This window comes from Pyrus communis, chromosome 4 (genome assembly GCF_041283825.1).
Source record: "Pyrus communis isolate YQ-2024b chromosome 4, ASM4128382v1, whole genome shotgun sequence".
In the NCBI taxonomy this organism is placed as follows: Eukaryota; Viridiplantae; Streptophyta; class Magnoliopsida; order Rosales; family Rosaceae; genus Pyrus; species Pyrus communis.
In genome coordinates, this window is record NC_142568.1 from 23,279,260 (window position 1) to 23,290,988 (window position 11,729).

Sequence of the window (11,729 nt, forward strand, 5' to 3'; positions counted from 1 at the left end):
GTTTTAGTTCAATAAAAAAATTCAAGCAATATTAGAGGCGGAAAGTCGAATATTATACATATAAGTTTTTCTTGTAAACCCAATAAGATAAGAGGCTTATGGAGTACGGTATTTGGACCTACCCTCTCAGTAAATACATATTACTACTCTGCCAGTAAATCTAGATGGGTCTCCCCAAATTTTGCATGGAATTTAATGTCCGTACACAGGAGGTTTAACTCCTTAGTACTACTACATACCAAGAAAGTCTGATTTTTTCTCTCGAGCACATAAATATACAAATATAGGAGCCCCGTGAAATTTTAATTGCAAGATCGTTATATATTTCACATGAATTTTCTGAAATCTTAGACGTGTTTTGATGGCTTACATATTAGCTAGTATACATTATGGTCTCAGATTTTATTTTCACGAAAATTTTACATACTTCGATGTATGACATATACCAAATGAATGAAGCGTTAAATATGCAACCAAAACTCTGAACACCGGTGCATACTAAAACACTCCTTTGTGTTTCATTTTGTGTGATAATATAGTTGTATGAAAAGCTGTGAACTGCAGTTTCAACAAGAACTGGGTATTCTGGTACCGTCATGCAGAAGCATTGGGCGATCGTGTCCACTTTAAGCAAAAAGAAAAGAGAAGGCCAGATATCTTTCTCTCTCCATTGTCATCATATTTCCCCACAGTATGAGTTGTATGGAACTTACCAATTTATCAACTTTCCTTTCTTTCTCAACCGCCCTTTTCATTTGAATTTCAAGTAGGGTTTGTTGGTCAAGGTGGTCCGAGAGTTTTTCAGGTCACTGTCTGGTTGGATATCCTAGATTTTGGAGATTGAAGAATAGGATGGTGTTATTCACACTTATTTTTACCTCCTATACACCCTTGTTAATTTCTATTTATTGATCTTCGTTCTTCAATTCATTTGTTCCGACGACCAGAAATTGAGAAGAGTATGAAAGGTAAAAGCGTGTATGTGGATAGCACCACCCTAAGAATAAGAATCTAAGTAGCGATTTACTATTTATTACACTTTAAAGATATTTCTCTGCATTTCTATGTGGGAGGTCTTGAATTTGACCTAGCCAAAATGTAGGGAAGTGTTATTAACACTCCAAAAATCTCATTCTACACTTCTCATAAGTGTATTTTTTTTTCCAAATATAGAAAGTTTGGAGTGTAGAATGAGATTTTTAGAGTGCCGATAACAATTCTCTTTAAATATTGTATTAAAAAATGAAGAATATGAATAAAATTTGACAAATATTACTATAAAAACACAAAATTAACTTGTTTATTTAAAATATCTAGAAGAAATGTTGGATAAATTGCAGGAAGTGTGTGAATTTTTTTTGGGGTCAAGCCTTGCCCATTGGAAGGCTCTTCAAAGAGTGTCTTGTTTTTGGTCAAGTCTTTTGCAAGATATAGCAACGACTTGGTTTAGGGTTTTATTGTACTTTACTTGCTTGCTCCAGTAGAAACCATAAAATTGCAAACAAAATTCTACAGTGCATGCAGTTCTGATATATTCAGCTATTAATTTTAATGATTTCTGATCATGGATAATATGGAATTGTTTCCCAAAACACTTTTCTACCTGGCTTTTCACTGCTTATTTAGGGTTTAAGTACCAAAATCTGCTAGATAAATTCGAGGGTTTTTATACGAGTGTGCATGCCAGAATGACACCCCGACAATTACAAGTTTAACCGATTAGTTCGGCATGTATAAAGGTTTTAGGCTTTACAGGTCTGGTGCCTGGTGGGATGAATTTTAGAGTTCTTTTTGTGAGGGCAACCACAAATATTTTAGCCCCAACCAGCTTTAAACCAAAGGTGATGGACCCAACATATATAACATGGAAGGTAGGAATTCAATTTATTCAAATAAAAGTAGAAATAATATAGCATTTCATGCTTATTGTGGGGTGAAAGGGACATTTTATGGAAGCTTCACAGTTGATTTGACACCAATAAGTTACTTCTAAGAGTATCTCTAAAAAAAGTTTTAATTTTTTTTGTTAAACATGCAAGTGAATAGTGTAAAAAAACTATTTTATCTACTTGGTTTAATTTTTCGTCTACAACAGCACTCTCTGTTTTAACAACTTTGAATATTTATTATTAAAAATTCAAACTTAACCCACTTATTTTCTAAATGATGATGTTATCCACACATCTCTTTGCACCTTTCCTACACTTCTCTCAAGTTTTGACCGTCAAATTAAATGAATTGAATAAAATAAAATTACATAAATTAACAAGAGTATACGGGAAAAAAATATCTATATCTAGATAACACCACCTTTTTAGAGAGTCTTTTACAACATTTTTTAGAAATAGAATTTTTTTTTATTTGACTATCTAAAAGAGAATTTTAGGTTGGGCCGGTACTGTTTAGGTTTTGGGGAGGGTAACACGATTTAAATATATTGAGCTTTCCTTTCTTGATTTGCTGGCTGCTGATTTCAAATGGTTCAAATGAGCTTTTTTTTCAATTGCCCACTTTTCAAAGGCTCGATAAAGTCAAAAAGCTCGTTTGTTTATCCGTTCCATTCGAATTTGTCCGCTATTCTATTTTAATTAAAAGCAGTATTTGACCTACTAAACGTCATTAAAACGCTAAATTTATCTAGGTATTAAAATTATCTCGTCGTTTTTTTTTTTGAAAATGTATTTTTAATAGAGTCATTATTAACGTTAGAATTCGCTTTTTTAATCTACTTTTTCAATTCTACGTGATAATATGATGTATTGTATATATACAACCATTTAATATATAAATTTAAGATTTTCAACCTGAATTGATCAAATTCTCACACGAAAAAAGATACTCACTTAAATCTCATTTTGCATGGTTACAATTTTAAAGTTCGAATATGTAAATATTAAAAAAGCAAGCTGCAAGAACACAAAATCATCGTATTCTCAACCGCTAGCGAGGACATGCATGCATGCTCTGCAATTTTATACTATAAGCACATTACATGCCGATCACAATTATTTAAATAATGATTAGTAAGGTACTAGAGAGGATCACAGGGATAATGCAGAATATTAAATCAACTGTACAGTACAGAAATGAACATTAGAATATTGATTAACTACTAATTAATTAAACTAATGAGCACATACAGGAATGAGAAGGGTTAATCGGTCCCACGGTACGTGCTGTATAGTCTTCGTTTCATATATAGCTTTGGGAGGGAGGGGGTGGCGAGGACCTCTTGGCTCTATACTTTCATTAATATCTAATCTCCTCATACCAGAAGCCAGTGCCGCACCTAGTTCATGGAAATGAATGCGAAGCCATTTATAAATTTGATTATTTTCTTATATATTTTTTTCTATTTTACAAACGTTGTTTTCTTGATACAACGATATTTGAGAAATAGATTATTTGAGTTTAGCCACACAACATATAGACAGTCATAATTAGATATCAAACTCGTTATTCATGAAAGTCAATCCTGAAAGATCCTCATGCTTTTATATTAAAAAAAAAATATTATTAGACCATAGTATCAATAGTTATATATTTTGCGGACATATGAAATTGAAAGAAGATAATTGGGTCTCGATGGGACATAGCTACCATATGTACTTAGGAAGAGAATTAACAGGATCTCATCAACTGACGTGTTTATTTGGTCAGCTTAATACAAATAGTCTTTATTTGGTAGCTGAAATTACTAACCTTGATCTACAGCTATTCAATAACTATATCTATCAATCTAGCTGCCGTCTCCACTTTTAACTTTTTTCGGTAGTCCCAAGCTTCTTAGTTCAGTTGGAACCAGCTAATTAACTTCAACGAACCAGCTTATTTAACTTCAACTAATTTCCTTGGATATGATCACTTTACTGTCAGTGGGGTGGGGGTGGCCAGAAAGAGAATGCTCTCCCGGATCCTCTTTGTGAGAATCTCTAGAATGTTCTAATCACATATGTTCTAATCACATATGTTCATTGTATATCGAGCGATCAGTTTTTGTCAAGTACTGTTTATATTTAATTTTAAATAAAAAAGTTACAATAATTTCTGATCACATAATGTACAATGAACAGATGTAATTAAAAAATCTTCAAGATTCTTACAAAGAGAATTCGGCAAAGATTCTCTCTCGGGGTGGCCATTTCTCATGCTTACATGTTAATTTTGTGGGATTAACACCCAATAAAAAAGGCCCCTAATTGCGGCATAATTAGCTTGACTTTCCTACTTAATGTGCAAATGGACTTTACGTTCTTTATCAGGTGGTTTCTTTTACCTACAAAACATGTTTACTATTTTTAAGCGGGGAGTTAGTATTCGTCTTTTAGATTCACTTTTAGAGTCTGCACATGCGAACCGTGGTGAATGCAAAATGATAGACTTTCCTACTTCAGGTGCTAATTTGTCAAAAGAATAAAAGAAATGCTAATGTTACTTTCTTAAAATAAGATTCTTCGTAGATTCTCTGTCACTTCATAGTTTAATATCAATGCTTGTGTCAATATTATAACTCATTGTGCAAAAAACATGAGAGATCAGAGAGTCATAGAGGGTCCCACTTTTAGATCAACTTTTTAGACTAAATTTGTAAATCATGTGATGTGTTACTAATAAAAAATAGGGGCTTTTAGATCTAGGTCGAAAAACATAGATGGTTTTTAGGAGTGAGTCCAATGTATTTATTTTTTTAATGCTCATTTTATATTTTCTAAAAATATTAAAAATCAATTAAAATCTTCTAATATTATGAATTTTCAACCCCAAAAAATATAATTAATATCTTATAACAAAAAAAAATAATATATTGACATAAATCTATCTGCAAATCATTCTACCCTAACTCAAGTAACCAATATATGAATGTATATCATACCTATAAGTAAGATATGAAACTTAACTAAAAGGTAGAAAAAACATAATATATCTACAAGCAAGACACATGAATCTTACTTGATTATAAAAAAGAATCTGTAATATAGGTAGATAAATATAATTAACCTGTGATATAGGTTGATTATAAAAATAAAAAATAAAATCTGTAAATGGGGTTTAAAACAGGATAAAGAACAAGAAAGAACAAAAATAAATAAATAATCAAAGAGATAATTAGGAAGAAATTTGATTCTTATAAGAAATCTTATCATTTAAGAGATAATTATTGATAATAAAATAATAAGATTTAAGGAATTAGACTTATTTTAATAAAATGAACTATTTCTACTATTGGCTCAAAAAATTGGACTTATATCAAGTTTCTCCTAAAAAATAAGCACACTAATCAACATATAAATATTAATTCAATCAAGATCTTTTCTTAAACTTTTTAATGTATTAACTTCTAATGTGAACATTTTGTTTCGTCTTTGAATAAAATCCCTTGACAGAAAAATAGAGTAAGAAGATCATTGAAAATATTGAACGCGGGCCACTCTACTGCATGCTTTGTCTATCTTATTAGGGTCTTAACCACCAATTACGTGGGACAATTATGTTTAGCAACCAAATAAGTGGGACAACTACGTTTAACCACAATTATGTTTGATTAATCTCTCTCAGAAGTCTTCCTCGGATCGATTGTCCTAGAAGATGATGAACCAACATTTCGTCAACATTGTCGGTCCTTTGACAATTTCTTGGGCAAGTTTTGAAATTTCATACATAGATAGGGGACCATAATTGCAATCCATAGTCCCTTTCCCTAGCAAGGAAAGCTTCATATACATCTCACTTATACAATGTTAAGCATGCATGCATCAAAATTAGAAATCCGGCTACAATGCTATGTTCTATTTAGTAGTACAAGTTTTATGTAAAATCCAACCGTTATAAAAAAAATTTAGATTTTCAAATACAAGATTTAGCCATTGATTTTTCGAGTTACTTAGTAATACCATAGAAGTAAAATTAGAAAACTAATATATAAGTACATTTTTGTGTAGCCGTCACAAGACAACCCTATATATTCTCCACGATAAATTTTCAATGTGCTGGAAATACGGCTCGATACAACAATGTCATAATACAATTGGTTGGAAACTATTTTTTTTTTCAAATTTTGAACTAATTGTATAATTACATTCGGGGTACTAGGACGTGTTCCTAACACATTGAAAAATCCTTCATTTTCCACGAATCCACATCGAAATTGACCAATCACAATAAATTGTTGTCACATTTTTGTTTGGTATCATAACTTAATTATTTGTGCACGTGTAAGTAACCCTTATAAAAATATTAATATGTCCCACGGAAACAAAGCAAAATTTGGGACAACTTCTCTTTGTTCCTACAAATATTGTGTGTTTGGAGTCTCTAATTTGGACCACGGCGCTTCACCAACGTTGTGTCAATTCATCCTTTGCCATGGCCACTCCAGTTCCTCTGTCGATTTTCTTGTTTTATTTTTTTGATGAGTTTTGGTTGTTTTACCTTTAAATCATGGGAACAAAGTGGATCAAGTTTGTCCATGATCATTTGGTGTAGGCTCCAATTCCAATCTTCCAATTCCATTCCAAAAAGTTTCGTACTTTCTACGTTCATTCCAATTTTGGAAACTTTGAAATTTCATTCTTTTCGAATTGTTGGCATATTCAACATCTCTTTCAACCAAAATGTTGAATATGCCAACAATTTGAAAGGTCGAAAATGAAAACTCGTATTGAAAATCTAAAGAAACCATCATATACGGGATGACTCAATAGTTGGGGACGAATTCTAGACCCGTATTCTACATGACACTTCATAGGTTCGATTCCTGATGTTGGTGAATCACATGATGGTGGCATGGGGAGAATGAAATGTCTACGTGAGTCTTCCCGGCCCCTAGAAGTGTGGACTGTCATGACGAAGCCACCAGCTGGAATTCATACAGTATGAAGTCGATCATTCTAGTTAATTCAAGCTTGAAAAGCTAATGTTTTCGGGTATTTAAGATGTGTATTGGAATATTTTTAGTTACATTCAATTTTGTTTCTTCGAATTTCGAAACTAGTAAATAAAAACTAGCCAGAATAAAAATTATCCATCAAACTTGTATATTTAACTATCATTAACGCACCAAAATAGTTCAAAATAATCATCATGCACTCTCGTGTAATAAAAGTTGCATGATGAGTACTTTGAGTACGAACAATAATTCCCAAGGAACCATGGAAGGACAATTGGACCTTTTGATTGTGAGCATCATTGTTTTTGGGCTAAACTCCACACAGAAGCCCATTACGATAAAATGTCCTAAGCCCAGGCCCACCTCATACTACAGCATAACCGCCTCTGCTCCTTCGGATCCTAACTGCCAAACAGACTGACTCCGTCCGCCACCCACTCCCACACCACCACGTGTACTCTTCCAATTGGCCCCCTCACCAATACTCCCGCCATTATAAATTTTCCTCCCATAACCGCACTTCGCTAACGTTCCCGATCAAATTCATGAGTCTTGCCGTTTCCGATCGAAAGAGAGAAAATTTCAGAGCAAAAATGGCGGCAGTTCAAATGCAGAGAGTCGCATCTCCACCACCGCAATCGGTTGAGGCGCCGAAGAAGAACAGAATTCAGGTCTCCAACACCAAGAAACCACTCTTCTTCTACGTCAATCTCGCTAAGGTATATTTTTATTTAGTTTTTCCTTTTTATCTTCTTGCTCGTTCGTTCAGTTTTGCAATGTAATTACATGCATCTGATTAGCTTAATTTTCTGAGATCATAAGAAAAGTATGTTAAATTTTGTAGTAACACCGAGAGATTAATTGTCTTTCGGGGTATGATTGTCTTTTTCTTAGATTTTTTTTTGAGTATGATGTTCACACGTCAAATAGGAGAGGTTGGTAATAACACGTGGCTGTATGATAATCACATTGAAATGCTTTTCGTGTTTTTTGAGTAATTTTTAGTAAGATGATGACACCGTCATTTATTGTCTATTCATCTGTTGCTAATATGAGCGGATAATTCACACCGTCACTTGTTGGTAATATGAGCAGATTGATAATGCCATGTGGTTTCTCGTGTTTTCTATGCTTGTGGAGGAAATGCAGGAAATTTGGAAAAGGGAATTGAAATTTAGTACAAAAATAAGGAAGCTCAATTGTAGGGATGATTTTTGTTGATACTTGGTGAAGAGAACATCTATGTGGTCTTATTGTGTAGAGTTTTTCAAGCATATATTGTTTTCTTGAATACTAATTAGATGAATTTCGGTAAGAACTGCATTTCGTGTTTACGTTGTTTTTCTTTGACGCAGAGGTACATAGAGCAGTACAACGAGGTTGAGCTCTCTTCGCTTGGGATGGGTAAATCTTTTCGGAATCATTTCTCAGTATCTATGTTCTTGTTTAGTTTCCGAAATAGTAATAGCGTGAAGAAGGAGAACACTTTATATAACTCAGCATGCTTAGCCTAAAACTAGTTGAATTACCAGACCTACACGATTACTTTGACAAATTCAATCTTTTTACGCAATAGAGATGAGCATAACCGAAAATTAGGGATGGCGGTGTTACGCAAGTAGGCTGGAGATTTCATGATTCTGTAGCAACTCCAATACCAGAAGCTCTAAACAATTTCTTATTGACTATGCTTCCAATCTTCGACCGCCCACTCAAGCGCGAAAATTGAGAGTTCCTTTAGTTACTATGGATTTTCATTGAAACAAATTTATGGCAGCCAAGTGAAATTTGTATTACTGTGAACTTTGATGTGAAGCCTGTGATTATGTCCTGCACTTATGTTATTACAGCAATCACCACGGTTATCACTATTGCGGAGATTTTAAAGAACAACGGCTTGGCTATCGAGAAGAGTAAGAAATCTGCACTCTTAACTCGAAAAAACTTGAAAAATGTTATAAAGGTAGTTGATTTGGCTATCTTTGTTTGTGGGATTGCACAGAGGTGTCTACATCTACCGTTGGAATGAAAGACGAGAGTAAGGGTCGCCTCGTGCAGAAGGCTAAGGTTGGTTTCTTTGGTCGAGCGTCTTTAAGTTGATGAAACATTTTATACCAAGTTTCCACCCAGCATCTGATATCGTTTCTGCTTTTTCTCTTCGTTTAAACTTCAGATCGAGATTGTGCTGGGGAAGTCTGAAAAATTCGATGCCATAATGCAAATGAATGCTGATGTACTTGCTGCAGACTCGGTTGCGACCGAGGGAACAAAAAAATGATAACGAAGCAGTTTCCGTTGTTGCACATTCTTCCTTCACTATCTGCAGAATTGTAAAGATCTTCTCTTTTTGTACCGTTTCCTTCTCGAATCTGTAAATTTTTCATCCTTTTCGCGCATAATGTCGTTCATTAAATGAAAAATTGGGAAGAAATTTTACTGATCCGACCTGTTTGATATCATGTGCGATCTTATTATTCGTGTACATATATGTGACATACATAGATGCATATTACATAGCAGCATATGGAAGACCCTCTGCTCATTTCGTCACATCGATAAGGAAATTACTACAAAAATGCACATAATTTAGACGAATTAAAATTGCAGAACAAACTTTTATGGAAGTTCTTTACACGTAGGCCACAACGAAGCCTCCAAAAGTGGACTCATAAATGCATATAACTTAGCATCTAAGTATTTTTCATTGTTTTATATCTTGCATTGTCTCGTTTGAAGAAATTAGACGCAATTTGTATTTTTAAGGTTATGAGCAGACATTGACTAAATTTTCTCTTCGAAAACTGCTTGGCTGCCATTAGTGATTTCGAAGGTTTTATCAAAACCTTCTTCTTCTTCCACCGCTATGTATTCATCGGAAGTTTGACAATGTCTTCGTATGACAATCTTATTAGGAATCTTTAAAGCTTTGATTTTTGGCTCTTCTTGTAATATTTTGCTTGAGTTTCGAATCGATTTGTTTATTTTCAGGCTTGTGTTAGACTTTTTGTAATTTAAAATGATTTCCGCCTTGTCCTTTCATTTCCTACACAATTATGTTTATTTACGTCTATTGATTCCTCTTTCATTTCTTCAATCTAAAAGCAAAAATAAACGAGGTGTGTGGAAAGACAAAAATGTAGCGTAGAAAATTAAATCACTTTGTTTCTGTCTCTTTTCAATTTCTTATTTTCAACGCGCCATCTCTTTTAAATTTGCGCCTAGTATTTCTAATAGAGCATAAGGAAATCTTTAAGATAAGAGATTCCTTTTTATTTATATATTTATTTATTTATAAAAATGAGGATTAGTTGTGAGATCCACACTACATCGAACTTTAACAATGGGAACCGTCTATTTTTTAAGTTGCACCTCATAGATCATCCTTACAAAATATTAGTCAGTTCGGAAATATTTAAGACATCTAATTGGGTTCAAAGAAATTAACAAATATTTTGTTATATAAGAAATAATGAAATTTTATCTTGATAATTAAATATGCAAATGGTTTCAGATTGAATTGAATTTTTGCAAGAATGATCTATGAATCGAGACTTACAACATAGAAAATTTGGATCGTTAAAATTTGATATGAAGTGAACCTCACGCTTAGTTCCAATTTTTTGAAAAAAATGAAAATCTCTTTGCATAAAGGCCTGTAGAGCATAAACAGCCCATTTTCCTAATTTGGGCATATTTGTTGATAATGCATGAGCCGTCGCTCTGTCTTCTTATCTATGATTTGTATGTTTGAGGCAAGGGCTGCTTCTTCTTCTTCTTATAAGAAGAGGGACAATTGATGGTAAGTAGGGGTGGTTCGATATGAGATATCGAACTGAAACTAGTATCCTGAATCTCAAACCGAAAGTTTTCGGGACGGGAATTTGAATACCAATCCCAAACCAAATTTTCGGGAATCCCAAATTTTGGGAATCCCGAAATATTTTCAGGATTTCGGGACAAATCGGGAATCCCAAATTAAAATGTGAAATTATGATTTATTCAAGAACACATTCATGAACTAGAAATGTCATTTCATTCACACTACCATTTAATCGAACACTGGCATGCCTGACTGTTTTTATCAGAGTCAAAATTTAAATTAATTAAACCTTTTTGGCAATCTGTTGAGAGACAAAAGAATCAAGCCTTCTGAAATCATCAGCCATGACAGCAGCAATAATAAAATCCAAATGAATATCAAATAGAACATGAAAAATATGCAAGTTGTAGGGCATTCCAGGTTGTAGAGCATGAATTAGAAACTACTAGCATCAATTATAAAAGAATAACATATATAATATATATGTATAAATATACATATATAATAATTAATAATATATATTTTCAGTTTGGTATGGGATTTCCAAAATATCGAGAAGCCAATCTCGAATCCCGTACCTAAATTTCGGGATTGGTTTGGGATAGCATCCCAAAAATTTCGGGAATTTCGGTGGTTTGGGATCGGGATTTTTTCGGTTCGGTTTGGGATTTTCAGGAATTTTTTCCACCCCTAATGGTAAGTTAGGTTGTTCATCTCTTCCGGACCGAAGAGGTTATAAGAAATTTAACCATGTTGATGGTCATAGTCGAGCAGATTTACTAGCTTTGAGTATCGAATATGAAACCTTTAACCTTTTTTTGTTTATTGAGGAGTCACAATTTGTGCCCTTACCACTTAACCACTTACTATGATTTTTAAATAGCTTGTAGGAATTACTTTTGATTATAAGTGTTTCTACGGAAAAGTGCTTATATCATAGCTATTTTTTTCCTTGATTATCTTAAAATGTACCTTTTTTACTCAAAAACATTTTCAAGTATTTCCTCTAGATGAAAAAAATGT

The 11,729-nt window shown here is 33.4% G+C and overlaps 1 protein-coding gene across 1 annotated transcript; it reads left to right on the top strand.

Moving 5' to 3' along the window:
- The first annotated feature begins 6,905 nt into the window (after positions 1-6,905).
- Positions 6,906-9,326, top strand: DAN1 (Alba DNA/RNA-binding protein). The gene is made up of 5 exons (XM_068460780.2): positions 6,906-7,605; positions 8,242-8,290; positions 8,737-8,799; positions 8,889-8,953; positions 9,060-9,326. Exons 1-5 carry the CDS (start codon positions 7,432-7,434, stop codon positions 9,162-9,164), a joined length of 456 nt encoding a protein of 151 aa, XP_068316881.2. The 5' UTR covers positions 6,906-7,431; the 3' UTR covers positions 9,165-9,326.
- Positions 9,327-11,729: the final 2,403 nt, after the last annotated feature.